The sequence below is a fragment of the Balearica regulorum genome, chromosome 5, assembly GCF_011004875.1.
Source record: "Balearica regulorum gibbericeps isolate bBalReg1 chromosome 5, bBalReg1.pri, whole genome shotgun sequence".
Classification (NCBI taxonomy): Eukaryota; Metazoa; Chordata; class Aves; order Gruiformes; family Gruidae; genus Balearica; species Balearica regulorum.
This window is the reverse complement of record NC_046188.1, coordinates 11,788,323-11,805,340: the sequence shown is the minus strand read 5'-3', so window position 1 is coordinate 11,805,340 and position 17,018 is coordinate 11,788,323. Positions and strand designations below refer to the sequence as shown.

The following is a 17,018-nucleotide window of genomic DNA, read 5'->3' as shown; positions in this document are numbered from 1 at the left end:
CTACAAATCCCACCAGATGTAGCATTTTTTTTTTCTACAGAGGTTCCTATTTTCTGTTAAAAACAGAAATATATTTGTTTCTAAACCACCTATATACTGAATATACACAAGTTACTTCTTTTCTCATTTTTAAATCAGAATTAGCTCTACTCATGACTATACCAAGATCTTCCTTGTACAATTAAAAATGAGCATGCAGAGTAACTACTGGATATACAAAGCATGTTTTGATAGCCCAGGCTTCCACTCTCCTCCACCAAATGAACCAGGCATCAGGTTGGTATGAAAAGGCAGTGCTGTAACACTGTCCGGCCGCCTGACTGCACCCGGTGAGATGTGCCGACACCAGGCTCAGGGCGCACAGACGTGAGGCTGAGGACCGGCTCCCCCGGGAGGAGATGCTGTCATTTCTCCAGCCACCCTCCGCGGCTTCATCCCCTCCGTGCTCCCCAACACCTGAGCTCCCCGTCCCGGCTCACACCGTTTCTCCTCTCACGCCCGGCCCGGCCGCACCGGGGGTCCCGCAGCTCCTCGAGGGCCTGTTTAGAGAACATGCACACACACACACACACACACCCCCGCCCTGGCGCTGCTCCGGGAGGCGAAGGGCGGCCGAGCCCTGACTGCGCAGCGCCAGGCTGGGCCCCGGGGGTGGGCAGGGCTCCCGCTGACCGATCCCCGGAGGGCAGGGACGGGGATCACCACACGACGAAGGGCCCGTTGCGGCCCCTCCGCCGGCCCCGGTCGCCGCTGCCGGCCCCCCGCGGCGCCCCCGCCCCGCCCCACCGCGGCCCCTAGCAACAAGCCGCCGGCGCCGGCCTCCCCAGCGCGGCCGGGCGGGGGGCGGGCCCTTCCGGTTCATGTCGGAGCTGGGCTCGGCGCGGAGGAAGCCGGGCGGCCATCTTGGCTCGTCCGGGAGCGGCGGAGGGGCGGGGGGTAGGCAGGCGAGCGTCGGGCGGGCAGGCACCCAGCTTCCCCAGCTCGGCCGCGGCTCGCGGGGTGTTGGTCTTCTCGGAGCCTGCGGCGGGCGGATAGAGGCGGCCCGGGATGCGAGTGGCGGCCCGGTGAAGCGGGGTCGTGGCGGGGGAAGGAGAGGGGAGCCCCCTCGACGGCGGGCCTGCGCTAGCCGCCGTGCTCCGGGTGCAGCGGAGAGGGGCCGGCGAGAGGAGCCGGGCTGCGCGGCGCCCCGCTGCCTCCTCCTCCCCGCCCGCCCTGCGTTTCCCCCCCTCCCCGTAGCCGCTCCCTCGCCGCCTCCCTTCCCCCGGCTCCATCCCTCCCCGCTTGATGAGGCGCCCCCCTCCCCGCTGTTGACCCCCGCGGACCCCGGCCTGGCTGTAGGATGAGCCCAGAGGACTCGGAGGGGGCGAGGCCGCTCAGCTCCCTGAGGGGGATCTAGCTCAGGCGTGGGGCGCCGCCGGAGGGTGGGGGGCACCGACGCGACGCCGCCCCCCGCCAGCCACCTCGTCCTTCATGGTGGCTCCCTGCGACCACCATCTCGGAGCAGACGCGCAGCCCGGCCCGGGGGCCCGTGTGTGTGTGTGCGCGCGCCGCCGTCGCGGGCAGCGCGGCCGCCCGAGTGAAGTAAAATGTCCACTCGGACTCCATTGCCCACGGTGAACGAGCGCGACACCGAGAACGTGAGTACCGCCGGCCGCGGGGGGACCGGCCCGCGCACCCTCCCCGGCCATCGCCGGCCCCGGGGGGCGCCGGCCCGGGGCGCGGCCCGGGGAGCACCGGGCCCCGGCTAGCCGGGGCGGGGGGGGGGGGGGCATCGCCCTTCGGAGGGCTGTCATTAACCTCTTACCGCTTGTACTGTTCCCAAATTACCGATTTATTCTAAATTAATTATTTGTTAACTCCCCCACCGCACGGTTTGCCTATTTAATAGCATTTGCGGACATCCATCCTCCAAACCCGGTGTCCCCTCTCTAGCGCCTTGTTCGAGTCGCTCTCGGTGGCGAGGATCGGGTTTGTTGTGTTGGTAACGGGGAAGGGAAGATCCGCGGTGGGGAGCGGGGTCCTGGTGGGTTGCTGATTTCTCCTAATATGCAAACTTACTGCTAAAAGCAGTCGAATAAACCTCTGGTAAACAGATGGAAATAATTCAGCTTTGGTAGGGGTGGGCTAGGTGACCTAGATAATAGGCCGCTTCCCTGCTTAATTTGCAGGGTTCTCGATGGTAATGACGCTGTTAGACTAGTCACCTGTTCAGATGACATTAAAAGGGTTTCTTTATAGGAATTATCTTCTCGATAAGAGAGCCTGTTCGTCCTTCCCCCCCCCCCCCTTTTTTTTTCTTTCTTTCTTAACAAAGCCGGGGTTTAGGAATTGACATTTTATTTACAAGATTGAGTCAAACGTTGTACTAGCAATCGTACTGGTTGTGTGCTAAAGGAAGAAAGAAAGGGGGGGGAAAAGTAGTCCTACCACATGAGCAGATAGCCACAAACGAAGCTCAGTAGGAGACTCCCTTTCTGTAGGTAGGAACTGTATTTATTTTAAGTTAAGACTTACTTGATCCTGGTGTATCCTGTCTAACAATTTTTCTGCATAGGCTCTGACATGTCCCCAAATGATAAACAGAAGGGAGTTGTCACTCACTGTAGTCTAAAATAAGTCGATCAGCGAACTTTGTATTCAGCTTTCTGTAAAGGCTATCTGATATTCTTTAGAAGGCAGATGCTAAACTTGACAGAGGAGGCTTTTTGCGAGGACTGCTTATGTTTTGCACTGGCATAAAAAGTGGAAACTTTGGTTTAAGATAGAAAAAGCTGTTGGATTGTTCCAGACCAGAAATAGTCCAAGAAAAGTGATGGTAGCTCCATTGTTTAGAACAAGACCAGACAAAGCATTAGAAAACATGCTGCATGGAACAATTACTGCATTACTAGGGATTTAGATTTTATTGACATAATACGCACTTCTAACTTCTGTGATCTTTATTTGTTTTAGCACTAGATGCAACCTGCAGGCTAAGGGCTGTATTGAGCAAAAAGCCAACTAAGCATATTTGGTTGTAAAATCTCAATGAGCTTCCTGCCTTGTGGAAGAAAATAATTAAAATATTATGCGGCCCTTCCTATGCCATGGGGAGAGTTGAAGTTGTAACATACTCTACAAAATACTATACACAGTTTATTTGGCTAATTGTTTTAGTCTATAAGCAAACCTGACTGAGGTTTTCAAGCTCCATGTATATGTGTGGAGGCCACCCAGTAAATAATTTTAGAAACTGTTCAGATCAGGTTATCTAATTCAAATTCTACTATGGATAACTTAGCGGTGGAAAGACTTAGTATGTGCTTGAGGAAATACATTATTCACAAGCTGTATATTCTAGCACTTGAAGTTACATTTTTACATGTCTTCCACTTAAGGCACCTTGTTCTCACTTCAAAATGTTGGTCTAACTTCTCTTTAGTAATCATAATTTAACATACATGGATGCTCTTGCTTTCAGATTAATTGCCTTAGGTTTAGATTAAGGCATGTTTTTCAACTGCTGTAATCAGGGCTGGTGACCACAGAAATACCTGTAGGTAGTGATATTGACAGGGAGTGATTAATCAGAGTACTCACCAAATCCATTGAACCACCACCTCCCACTACAATACTGTATCCCTCAATAAGCTGCCTCTGATGTTCTGGCCATCAGCTATTTAGAAATTCACCAAAATGCATTCTGTTCAGCCTTGCTTAAAACTGAAATTAATTCTGACATTTACATTGTCTGAATTAGCCTTATGGCTGTGAATTCCAGGTCTCTCTTTTTAATACCAAATGTGGCAATTTTGATACTTCAACTAACTGGTCTGTCACCCTAAAGCTGGACGTATTGTGTTGGCACGTAAATTGAGCCCTTGATTCTCTTTCACGTAAGAGAAGTCTAATTAGTTAATATTCATAGGACACTTTGAAGGTCAAGTGGGAAGAGGCTTGAGAGGTGCCAAGGTATTCAGCTAGTCTTTGGGCCATGGTTGTGGACCCCCTTAATGCCTTCTCTCTGCTTGGAAGGTTACCACTGCTGACAAAGGCTTGGCTGGTGTTGAATCTGGTTGAAGCATGCTGATCATAGCTTATCCGTGCCTATACTTGCAGTTTTGAAAATGAAGTTACCCACCAGAATGACGATGAGCGTAAATTATCGTTGTCTGTGCTTGCAGTTAACCACGTTCAGTGGTTGGCAACTCCTGTTGAATAGACAAGGTATAATTGTCCATAATGTTTTTTTTTTTTAAGGCAGTGTATACCACTTCTTATCGAGACATGCACTGCTGAAGTGGAAATACTGTCACAGTGACTTTCTCCAAAAGCCACTCACAGCTATCAAGCCTTTAGTGCCTTTGAGATTAAAGAATTTGGCTTCAAGTCACCTGGTTTTGAGAGGAAAGGCATCCCAGATGATCTGTGATCATAGGAACTTCACACTTGGACAGTTGGAAGCTGGCTGTTGGCCTGTGATGAGCTGGCTTCTTAATGCAAAGGTGGAGCAGCTTCTCTCTGGCCATGTCTTGTGCAGCAATGGCTGCCAGCTGCGTAGGGGACAGAAATGAATGAGAGGATCAAATCTTTTCTGTCGTCTTCAGAATTATGTCCTGCATGTGGGAGAAAAAACAACAGAGGCAGCAGAAACCTCCTTCATCCACAACTGGGAGACAGGGTAGACACAGAAGGACCTTTAGGTGACAGAAGAATGAGTAAACCTGTTTTACTAGTGAGGAGGAGGAAGGGAGAGAAGATGAGAGAGGAATGAGTGTGGAAATACAATGGGAAAGGAAGATAGATGGTGGAAAACAAAAGAGGAGGCACAAAGAAATGTGCATATAGCAGGATGGAGGACGACCAGTGACAAAGAAATAGGAGCAGAAGGAACATGATTATGGAGAATAGGACAAATATTCATTAAAAAAAATTCCCAAAGAGTGAGAAGATGATAGAGAAGTGTAGGTGGAAACAAGGAAATACAGGTGGTATGGCAGTTGGTCGACTTTGTTTTTTAAGAGCATGAAATAGAAAATAAAAATCTTAGACTAAACAGTTTAATTTGAAACTCTATGTTCATTGCACGGCTGTGGGTTTTGCGGGCAGGAAAAAAGTTAACTGTTTTGAATGTGTTGGTACTGCAAGCCAATCTGAATTCAAAATTCAAGTAATTTGAGGAAAAGCGAAACTAAAATACAGTCTTATCTCCGTGACTGTGCCTAATGTGAAAAATTTGCCATTGAAAAATGCCAGTGTGGTGGCAACTATGCTTGTACAAGCCTATACAAAAGGATTCTGTGCCTCAAAAGTATCTCATTTAATTTATTTATTTAAAAAGGTTTAGTAAAGGCAGGGTTAGGTTCAAAAATTTACTTTTAAGATACTGTGAAGGTTAGTGCAGTACCTCTTGATTTATTACCAACTAGTTATGAAATGCATTAGAGCATTTGCAGACAATATGCATGCTCGCATTATTCTATATATTATTTATCAGTCTTCTCCTATTACAAATAGATCTGTAATCAGAATGCTTTCTTCCATAGCATGAAATTTTATTTTTTTTTTTTTAGAAGGGGGTAAGGAGGGAAGTGTGGCTCTGGCCAAGAGTTCTGGTAGATTTTCTTCTCCAGGGACCATCTATGTTCTTCTGTATTTTTCACCAGTTGTCGTAAATGTTCTGGTTTGAATTCATTTAGGTGAAGATGGCAAAATAAAATACGTTTTAGGAGTTCCTCTGGGATGTATTTTTTAATTCCAAATTTTCACAGAGCAGGGAAATGCTTTTTGTGCATTTCTTACTGCCTGGGATGCCTGATCAGTCCGGTACTATGTTTGTACTCAAAAAAGACCTGATTAGGTTGTGTGGCATTGCAAGTCAGCCATCGACTCTTTGTATTTTCACATTTTTTAAGTGAGGGGTTTCATTCTTCAGCTCTGCTAAACAGCCTGTGCCGTGTCATTCAATCGTTTGGTTTCACTGTCAGCACAAGCTGATAGGGGGCTGCTGGGGCTGTCAGCCTTGGCTGCCTCTTCCCACCTGTGGTTTGTGCCAGCACTAATTACTGCAGGGCTGTATGACAAGTCTGGTCAGCTCTCTGATCTGACTGAAATTAATCCTTAAGAAAAGAGGGTTTATCTCCATTCTGTGTGGCTGCAGATATTGACACAGAGGAGAGGATGGGAATGTCCGGTTCAGGTGGGGAAGGCTAGAAATGCTTCTTACTATTTTTGGTTTGGTTTGATTTAAGCCAGTCATAGGACAGCACCCTGGGGCTAAGAGAACTTGAGTTGTGCCACAACTGCAAACAGAGACCTATAACTGCAGTGGTGCACCTTTCATAAATTGTGGTGTTCTGCTCCTGGAAACAAACTTCTTTTTTTCCTTTTTACGTTATTTCAGTTACTCAGAAAAACTAAGCTACAAGACCTTACTCCAGAAGTAGTTAAAAAGTCAGACTTAGTTCATGTATTTTATTAGCACCACTGAATATGACTTAAACTGTGGCCTTAGAAGTAGCAGTCTGAAAAACAACACAATCACAGAAATTATTGAAAGAAAACAAACAAGAGGAAATACAGGGTTTAGCACACTAAACTTTGTAGACTTCTTACTAACTTTTCTTACCCACTCACCTAATATCCTTACCTGCTTGATTCTCCATTTTAATTCTAGTCAAAAGACGTATTGGCATTGATGTAAGCAGACAATTCCTGTTGACTACACATCTCAGCTGACTCAAGTCAAAGGAATTCTAAGAGTGGAGGCATTTGTGTCTCCAGATCTCCATTTCATATGATATATAAGTAGCATGTGTTTGCAACTTCCTCTTCTTCTCCTCAGTCAAGTAATGCTGCCTCGTGGATGTCAGCCAGATCAAAAATGGAGGTCACTTTTTTTTTTAGGCTCATGGCATATCAAGGTTGGCTCTGCTTAGCGTGGCGATCATCTGCAATGAAAAATCTTTAGAACGTATGATGATTAGGTGCTTACTGCTCTTAAAACATAAACCTGAAAGGTACTGACTACACCTATGATAACCCTCCAGTCAGTCTCCTGGATGAAACCATTGGGTTAAGAAGAATTCTTGGCCCATAAAGCAGCAACTTGTTGAGCTTTGTGTGTGTGTATGTGCATATAAACAAAACTTTCAAATAAAATTTGTTCCTGCAGGGTTAAAGCCTAAGCAGAGTTTTCTATCTGCAAGCTCAATGTGGTCTTTGAAAACCAACTGTGAGGGTGTTTGGGTTTTTTTTGTTTAGCATGTAATTACTGACAGTGATGATTCTGGAAACAACTTAGTTGGCAGTATTGTTGATGAAGAATGGAATATGGTTGGCTCTTCAGCTATTATTCCCCAGGCTGATGTCAATAAATATCCATTTTAATCAGCAGTAAAGAAACTTTGGCTTGAAAGATACGATGAATGTCAGATCTTGATAATGTGAAGCAACAAAAGAGCTTTTAAAAAGCTTTTCTAACCGGCACCAGACTTATCTTTTTGATTATATAAGCAGGATTTCTTCACTGTTGTGTTGTTCAGTGCTAATCGTGGAATTACAAATTCCCTCTCTCTTATATGCTGCATAGAGTATGAACCAAATGATGTCAAATGCATCAGCAGAGACTGTAGTGGTTATACATGGAAAGGACTCCTGAGCCAGAGTCTGCATGTCTACAAAGGGGAGCCTTCTTCCTTCGCTAAAGGCTGTCAGTGCTTTGCTCTCCCTCTGTGATCTTCAGGGCAATGGTGCAGTTGTCACTTACCTCTTCCCACTGCTGGTCTGTGGCCAGAATTGTGAGCGTGCAAGTGTTGCTTTGGGTAGCAATACTCCCACTGCCAAGTGAAAGTCTTCTGTATGTCAGTCCGTATTGTCTGCCTCCATCGGGCTGCCCAGTGTAGGGAGTTCCATTGCTCTGCTCGGTTTGAGCTGTAGCTGCCTTGTCCAGATTGTTGCTCCTGCTTTTTCCTTTATTTCCCCCTCCCCGCTGAGGTTAAGGAGCATCTGAATGTGTGTGAAGAGGTATAGCCTGTGTGTGATAAAGATTGTATTTACTCTTCAGGTTTTGCCTTTAAACTCGTCGTTTGACAAATATGACCTAATTAAACTAGCCAGTCATTCTCATGAAGTGTCGTACCAGTTAAATAAATGAGTACTATGGTAGGCTGAGAATTGCACAGTGAATTATTCACCTTTTGATCACGGAAGCATCCAAATTAGTGTTTTCTCTCCTTTACCAGCTATAATCTATTTCTAGAAGGCCTGTTTGTCTCCCTTGCAAAGTTCTGACCCTCTCAGTTGTTCCATTCGATCGCCACAGTGGTAGGGCTGTGCAACACTTCAGTAAATAAATCTGCCTTCATGGATTGATAACTTTAGTGCCATGTTGGATAGCATTTTCCTTTGTAGGACAGCACTTAAAATTTCGTGAGGTGAACTGTTCACCCTTAAGATTGATTATGCAGTGAGTTAGTCTAAAAACTGCCTTTTAATTATATGTGCTGGAACCAAATAATTGGTTATGCAAACACTGGCACAGGCATGCTGCATCTGACAAAATCCACCTCACTCCATGACTCGATTTGTGTCCTGGTCAATAGTAGGAGGGAAGTAAAATCAGGACAAGTACAGGACATCTTCACCTGATGTCTTCCTATTTTATAATATAGGAAAATAATGTAATATTTTATAATATATGATGACTTAGGGACTCCCAGAGCAGTAACTGGTATATAGACAATTGTGGTTGAGTGTTTGCTGTGACACCTCTTGGTGGTTGCCAGAAATGTAAGTCTGTGTTTTGACTTTCCAGTAGAATTCCTTCGTCAGCAGTCACAGGATGCCCTGCTGTGCTGTTTCACGGATGTATCTGCACAATAAGATGCTACCTCTGTGGATATCCTCAGGGCCAACCTTTTTTCTCTTATACAGACTGCTGAGTACTACTCTGTGTTTTTTAGAGATATTAATGATAAATGGGAAATAAAATGCAACACATTGTTAGGAAGGGCTGGAGTGAAATTTGTCTTGATGTGTTTTGTTTAAAATATGTTTGTGTTTTAAAAAACTATGATATATTTCCTGATACTTTTTTTTTTCTGTAAATAAAAGTGATGCTGGGGAGTGCGCAGCCAGAAATTACCATGTATATGTATGTTGTGTGCCCAAGTTAGGGTAATGAAACAATTTAATGTCTCAAATGTTTATCACGTCCTGGAATGTTTAGATTATTAACATTGTAAGGGATAGGCTTTAAGGACAATTTTTTTCTTATTACAATTAAAAATGTTGAGTTGAATGAGATTATCATGATTGCTACTGGTCTGCCAGCTTTCCAAGAAATTCTATAATATCACTTCATAGTATTTCATACAAAGATGAGGTAACAGCTAAGGTAATAAACATTCCTAGAGACTTTTGTAAGATTACATTTTATTCATTCATTTGGCTGACGAGAAGGTGGTTTTCACTGTTGTATGAAATAAACGCTTTAAAAAAATGTTGATACCATTTGTCCTCCCTGTCTTAGAAAGCAAGCTTCCTACTTACTGTAAATAAATGTGGATTTTTGCAGGTCTTGGGCATTCTAATTTCTTAATGTTTTTCAGCTCTTTGAATGGGTATCAGATTCTGTCCCAGGTTTTTGTCAGCTGTTGGCACCTTCTTAAGCAGTATAAGAACTTTGATACTAGTCATCCTCTGCCCTGTGTGTTTCTAATGCTCTGAATGTTAAGATAATTGCTAATCATACAGATACTGGCTAAAGCTAACATCTACCAAAAAGATTTCAGTTATCGGCACCTTCATACTTCATTTGCTTTTTACTTTTCTTTTCTTTTCTTTTTCTTTCTCTTCATGCTAATCATTATCTGGCTATGAAAGGATGTCGGCTCATCATTGGGGGAAGGCTTTTGCGAAAAGGTGGGTTTTTGTGTTGTGTTCCAAGTGTAGTTGGTCTTAGGCTCACTCCCTCCCTCCCTCTGAGGTCTCTCACAAATGAAGATGTTTTACTCCATTTCCTCTGGGTTGAGTAATACTGGGGTGGGGCTGGGGGGAGGAGAAGAATGATTTTTTTTTATGATAGAAATTGTCTTGTTGGCTTGAAAATGGATAGTTTTTTAGAGAACCCTCCTACTATGTGCAAAAAAAAAAAAAAAGGCCCCTTTAAAGTATTTAAAAGATTTTAAAATGGAACCTGATGCATGCCAAGATGCAGAAGAAGGTGCTGTCTTTCATAAGTGGATTTCAGGAGACTTATTTTAAAAGAGATGGTGACTCTGGGCTAGCCTGAAGCCACACAAAGTATCCAGTCTCCTTGCTTCAGTTCCCTATCTGCAGTATAATGGTCTGTCTTTGCATGAAGACAGGTATTTTGGGACTCCCTTGGCTATGGTGAGTATCACGAATGAGTGTTACTCTTATACAGAGCATACGTCCAGGAGATACAGCTCACCTACCACGATGTATGGAAACTACATATAAACACATGCTTGTTTCTAAGACAAGCGCCCCTTTCTTATTGAAACCATTTAAATGTGCACCTGGGAAAGAAGCCTGAAATTTAACAGAATCTTTGGAGGGTCAGGGGTGAGGGAGGCAAAATCTGTGGAGTTGAGGGTCGTCTTGGGAAAAGACAAATGACCTGCATCTCAGTTTAGAGCAGAGGATGTTATTGCTATTTCTCCAGGCTGAGATTAGAGCTGTTAATCTGTGGTGATGGTTTTGTTTCATCAAAGTAGCTGCTGAGGAAACTGCCCTGGGAGGTAGCTGAGTACAGCTGAATGCTATACAAGCCAACACCTGACTTGAACTTTTCCTGGACCATCTATATTTTTACTTTTTGCCTACACCATTTAGTTTCCCATCTACCTATCATGGCTTCTTGAAAATGATTTGGGTGGGAGAAACACTCTTAGTCAGTTTTGAGTTTATGCCTTTTAGTACTGTATGCTACCAAGCCCTCTTTTTTTTTTTTTCATTTCCAAAAGCAAAAGAAAATCCATGTTGAAACCAAGAAGCTGTTTTCTGCAGCTTTTAGAAAACTTGTGTTCTGTTCAATATAATAATCTTGTATTTGACAGAGGAAGGACTTGCTGATAGATTTACTTACGTGAGGTGAAAAAGTCCGAATTAGATGTGCTTGCAAATGGACAGATTTCTACAGAGTGAAGCACAGCTATGAGCAAGTCAGTTGGAGAGAACTGAATTGCTTAGAAACACACAGCTTGATATTCAAAAACCACAGCTGAAAAAGGTCATATTCTTGAAAAGAAATAAGCTGGGCTAGGGTGGAAACGCAAACCTCTGTACAGGGAGATTGTGTTAAATTTATAAACACTAGTCCAAAGAAGTTCACGGCTGTTAATTCCTCCCTTTTAAGTGCAAAGCTAGAAAGCATGGGGGGGCGGAAAGTAGGACATAAGAACTCGTTCCTCAACAAAGGATAGTGAAGCTCTCAAGATATAGTAAACCACTCCAGTTAATATGTGGAACAGAATTTATTAGTATAACAGAATCTTTCTTTTACCTAATATTGTTTATATAAAGTAGGATATGAGTAAGATTAGTTCTGAATAACCTGTACACAGCTCCTCTGGTTTGGGAATACATGGTACGTGATGCCTGTGTCTCAACTGCCTCATAAGCTGGCTCAGGTCTGACACAGTTTATTAGTTCAGGCACAAGACAGCACAGATGCAGATACTCTGTTTTCAGAGTCAGCTATGTGGTTCAGAAGCAGCCTACTGTTGAATCTCTCTGCTCCGGAACCTAAGTTAATAAGCCATGCTTGGAGGCAGGCTGGCTCTTGCTGAAGGCAGCTTGTGTGCCTGTGCCATGTGCTCAGGTCTGAAAGACTTATAGTCTAAATAGCTATGATATACTTATTTTTCTGAGGTAGGTTATCAACTCAGTGTAGTGCAATGTAAATAGTACAGCTGTATTCCTGGGATGCTGTACTTCAACTAAAGGTGAGCCTTCCTCTAATAAATTCAAGAAATATCCTTGTGGTCCTGTACAGAACATCCCAGTTCTTGATTGCTGGGAGTAGTGATGTAGGAGGACGTTAATATCTAGCATCAGCACTTGCTGCTTTTTTCTAGCTGGTCTGAATAACTTGACACTTAAAGGTACCAAAGGAGCTGGCAAAAGTTCTCTGCATTGTATGCTGCAAGGTTTGTTAGAAGTCAAAGTTTAGGGAAGTGTGGAGGATTGGCATTGCTGTGCCAGTATATACAGGGGTAAATAAGATGACCTGAACAACCAGCATCAGCCTGGCATTAAGGACATGCAAAATAGTGAAATTATTCATACAGGGTTTCATTGGCTTTAGTAGGGACTTCAGCTGGGTGACTGGTCTTGTCCTTCCTCTTCTTGAGAGTTATTGATTGATAAACACTTATCTAGTTGTCATAGGTCTTGAGATAATAGTGAGAACAAGGAATTGTCATCAAGCATTGAATTTTTACAGGATCTTGTTATGGATGTGCTTCTTGTTCCTGTGCCATTTATTAGTGATTTGGAAGAAGTGTACACTACTGCTCCTCTAAACTAGGATAAAGTTTGCTTGAGTATTAAATAGGGCAGGATAGGTCAATCATCAGGAACATGTAATAACCTGCATGTAAGGAAACTCTGCATTTCACTTTAGCCAAATGTGAGATCATGCATGTAAGGAACTGGGACTGTAAGTCATTATGTGTGGTAAGGGAATGAGAAACTATAACTCTTAAAAAAAGTAAGAGTTGGTGTTGGGTGGTCAGATACAGATGGTCTTCTGCCAGGAAGAGCTAGTTCTGCCCATGTAAAATCAGTGGGGTGTTGAACAGAAGATGCAATGTCTGTGTTTAGTCCTACTGCACCTGCTGTTAGTATGGCATGTCCAGCTCTAGCATGAGCCTCACAAAACGGTTTTGGAAAAATAGGAGAGGGTTCTGAAAAGAACTACAAGAAATGTTTTCTTGTCTTTAGTCATTCTTACAGCAGCCTGTTGAGGGAGTTCAATATATATAACTTAATAAAGTGAAGGAGTAATGTGATCATAGTAATTAAGTACCTATATGGGAAGTACAAATCTAATGACAATGCAGTAGTCAGGCAGTGAGGAGAAGCTAAAGCCAGATCCATAGTAAAACATATGCACCACTGTGTGTGTGCATGGTGGTTTTTTAAAATAGTATCTATTGAAACAATTTTCCAAGAGTTGCTGTAGACTATTATCAATAGTATTTCTTAAATGAAATGAATGTGTTTTTAAAAATAATTTGATCACAGCTGTTGCACTCAAATTAACAAACCAAGGAACTTAAGATGCCAGAGTGTGTGGTCACAAGGTTACATCAGGTTATCAAACAGAGTGTGAAACTTGCCAAGTGTCGTGCAAGCATGGATTTGTTCATTTGTGCCTGTACAATGATGGTTAGTTCTTGAGTTATGATCTCACATCCTTATGCTACAGTGATTTTTCAGACTGAGTGTTACTGTATGCCAGATTTTTGGTTGTCCCTGCTGGATTTCAGCAAAAAGAGTAGTAGTGGAAGAGCAAGATCCGAGATTTCGAGGATGACTGTGAATTTAGCATGTCATCTTCTGCATAGCCAGACGTTTGCTCCATATTTGCAGACTACTGAGCATTTCTAACTAAGACTTTAATTAGTGAAGTTGGTGTATAGACCTCAACCATGAGTTGAGAACTAAGGGACATGAAGGGACCTGCTCTTTCACAAACAGGCTGTCAGGAAATGAAAAAATACTTTACTGTTATCGTAACCATGTGATCTAACGACTAAAGACTGTTTTAGGTATGATACATACCCATTCATTTTTACAATTAATAGCTATTCAGGGAAACAGAGTGAAAGGAACTGAACAGATTGCAGACAGTATCTCAGATCTCTGTAGCTGGTACTCAGCCTATTAATAGCTGAGGTTTCTATACATTAAGTAAGATTTCTTCCCTTGTTCTCCAGACCATCCTGGGTATTTTCAGTCATGAGGTTTTATAGGAACAGGAGTCTAGTACAAGAGAAAAAAAAAAACCCTTTTATTATCAGTAGTATGAAACTGTCCAGTAAGGGTGAACGTTTTACGGTCTGTGCTTTTGGGAAAGCTTTGTTTGTGCCTCCTTTCCAAAGGCTTTCCTGCTCTAGCTAGACACTGTAATGCAAACAAGAAATAATATCACATACCTACATGTTCCATAACTGATTCACCAGTCCATGTAGCTTGCTTAAAAATGCTCAACTGTTGCTGCAGTTCAGGTGACGTTCCACTTGGTCTTTACAAGGTGATGAAATGGATATTGTGTTATGAACTGGGAGCCTTTTTATTGTCCCCATCAGAGCAAAGTTCAACGTGAATCTGAAGTTCGAGTTGGATCCTTTGAAGGTTTCTTCAAAGGAGTTGCTAATGTTTTTGAATGTTGTATGCTTCTTATCATTGACATGTTTTGTCTTTATTTCTCAGCCTTATCTGTGTATGTTTTTGTTGCAGCACACGTCCCATGGAGATGGACGGCAGGAAGTTTCCTCTCGAACTGGGCGCTCTGGAGCTCGCTGCAGGAACTCTATAGCTTCCTGTGCAGATGAGCAGCCGCATATTGGAAATTACAGACTCCTTAAAACTATTGGAAAGGGGAATTTTGCAAAAGTAAAACTGGCAAGGCACATCCTAACTGGCAGAGAGGTAAAGTGATATCGGTGTAAACAGTAGTGAATTGCAGTAGGTGTGAAGGTTCTCTTAGAATAGCATCATCTAAGTCTGTGAATGTTTAGTACATTTTACTAGAGATACTGCTAGTGATGTAGAAAAAAATAGAAATGGAAAACTATTTTTTTAGTAATGATTACAAAACAATTTCCTTTGAAAACAATCTCTTAAATTTGTATTTTTGACAAGTCCCTGTCCAACTGAATTGTGTTCAAGTTTGCTATTAGAATTCTTTGCTAAACCCTCCATTCCCAAAAAAGGGCTCAATATGTAGCAATTACATAAGCTTGCTGGAAAGACTGCGTCTTGGTGTCTTTATACTGCACAGTGCAGGGCTGTATTGGAGGGGAAGTCAGGAATGAGAACCAATACATCTTCTTGATGATGGTCTGAGTAGCCCAAACACAGTATTTTCTTGCCAAAGCAATGTATCTCCCAGAAGTTCTGCTAGTGTATGCAGTACTGGGCAGCCTTGGGAAGACACTCCAGTTTGTTCAGATCCGGTTTGTGTTGTCTAGTGTAGACAAGCTTTCTCTTGTATCTCTTCAGAGTGTCTGAGCTTTGTAATTAGTTTCTGCATGCCATTGCAGTGTAATTAATAACTTGCACTTAATGATTGTTCTGATTTGGTGAGCTATAGTCCTGTTTGCTCCTTACAAGAAAGCGTTTCTTGGTGCTGTTTTATTAATAGCAACTCTACATACTGAAAGAGGGAGAAACACCTTGTTGACCTTTTCTTGCCAAACCTGTCTAATGAAGTAAATGTTTGCTGATACCGGCAAGGATTTTTAAAGAAAACTATGTGGCTGACTGCAGTGCTTTAAGGGAATTTCTCTCATCTGAGCTAATATGGATTTCAGTAGTGCTAGGAGGAACAGAGGGAACATAATTTTGCAAGAGTTGTTGGGAGGGATTTGTTGTTTTTGGGGGTTTTTTTGGTTTGTTTTTTTTTTAAGCTGACAATGCCGGTGATCAGCACTTGTCTTCTGGTGTTAATGTTCTTTTGTAGACAAAGTTTTTGGTTAATTGCTTTCCACTTAAGTTCCCTCTTCTTTTACTGATAGTTAACACAGGAAATGCAAGTACTTGGTTAGTATTTCTTTACTGTTCTTATAGGAGTTGGAGATAGGTATCATGTCACGCATTGTTTTGCAAAAAATTGAAGTACATTTTCTTTTACTTGCCCGTAACTGTGTGTTGACCCCTGGTTCGTTATTTTTTTTGACATTTCAAACAAAAATAAAGTGACAATGTAGAATTTTTTGGGCAAATTTGGAAAGATTTAAGTACTTAAGTTTCTTTAACTCTCATGGAATAGATGTCATTCAATCAATTCAGAGCATAAATACTTTCCAGGATGTCGCCATTGGTTCTGGTTGCCTAGAATGAGTGGCATTCCTTTGATGGGAACGAATAAGTTAGTTTTATAGGAATAGGTATTTTGAACTTTTTTTTTCTTTGTAAGAGAGATGAATAAAAGTTTCTCTTATTGCTACGTGAACTGTACAGCATTGATAGTCATTACATATTTTAGATCTGAATGACCAGAATTGTTCACAATATTCTGGATAACAATTTCCCCAGTGCCATGAATTTACCCTTCCCCTTACAGAAGTATTTATCTGATCAACCTTTAGATGGTGCTAACCTTTTTCATGGCTGTCACATTGATGTTTTTTGGTTGTGATCAGCAACAACACACTTTGTACGTTGTTGAATCTTGCTTTCTTTGCTAACTGGTCTCCAAGGTTGTTTATATCAGTTTTCCATTGAATTTGATGGTGCCTCGAACTCCTTCAACAGACTTAATCATTATGATTTGACTTCCTGTGCCAAGGCCACTGATGCAGATATTGAACAAGATTCATCCTAAGTCTTGTCCTTGAAAAACTCTTACTCATTTATTTCCAACCTGATATCTCTTTAGCCATTTTTTAAGCTGAAATGTGCACAGAGCTTTTTTAATTATCTAGTTCAATAATTTCCATGCATCCTCCTAGATGAGGCTTTACAATAGTCCAGATAATCATATCTTGTGTGTTTCCATAGGGCACAATTAACTGTAGGAAAATATGTTGTATTTAATCTATCTGTTTCTCTGGTTTTTTCCTGCACGTTTTGAGCTCAAGAATTTTGTGGTAAATGGCTCTACTAAAGAAAATTTAAAAAAAAAAAAAAGTTAAGCCTGATAATTTCTGAACCTGTGCTGCCATTTTGTTCTTGATAGATGTTAGAAATCTGTGCTGCAAGAATGCCTCTTCCCCCCACCCTGCCCCTTCTTTAAACCTGCCACTCTTAAGAACGCCAGGATAACGTTCTCAGTCTGGCCT

General features: G+C 42.5%; 1 protein-coding gene across 10 annotated transcripts in view; it reads left to right on the top strand.

The window, feature by feature from the left end:
* The first annotated feature begins 886 nt into the window (after positions 1–886).
* The window catches only part of MARK3 (microtubule affinity regulating kinase 3), a 63,168-nt gene continuing 47,036 nt past the window's right edge, over positions 887–17,018 (top strand). For 3 of the 10 annotated variants that reach the window (XM_075753479.1, XM_075753478.1, XM_075753476.1), the window contains exons 1-3: positions 891–1,637; positions 9,865–9,903; positions 14,473–14,664. In XM_075753479.1, coding sequence (XP_075609594.1) covers positions 1,587–1,637; positions 9,865–9,903; positions 14,473–14,664 — 282 coding nt within the window. In that variant the 5' untranslated portion in view covers positions 891–1,586. Of the gene's footprint in view, positions 1,638–9,864; positions 9,904–14,472; positions 14,665–17,018 lie in introns of all 10 variants that reach the window. The other 7 variants (XM_075753471.1, XM_075753475.1, XM_075753474.1 and 4 more) reach the window with 7 other exon arrangements.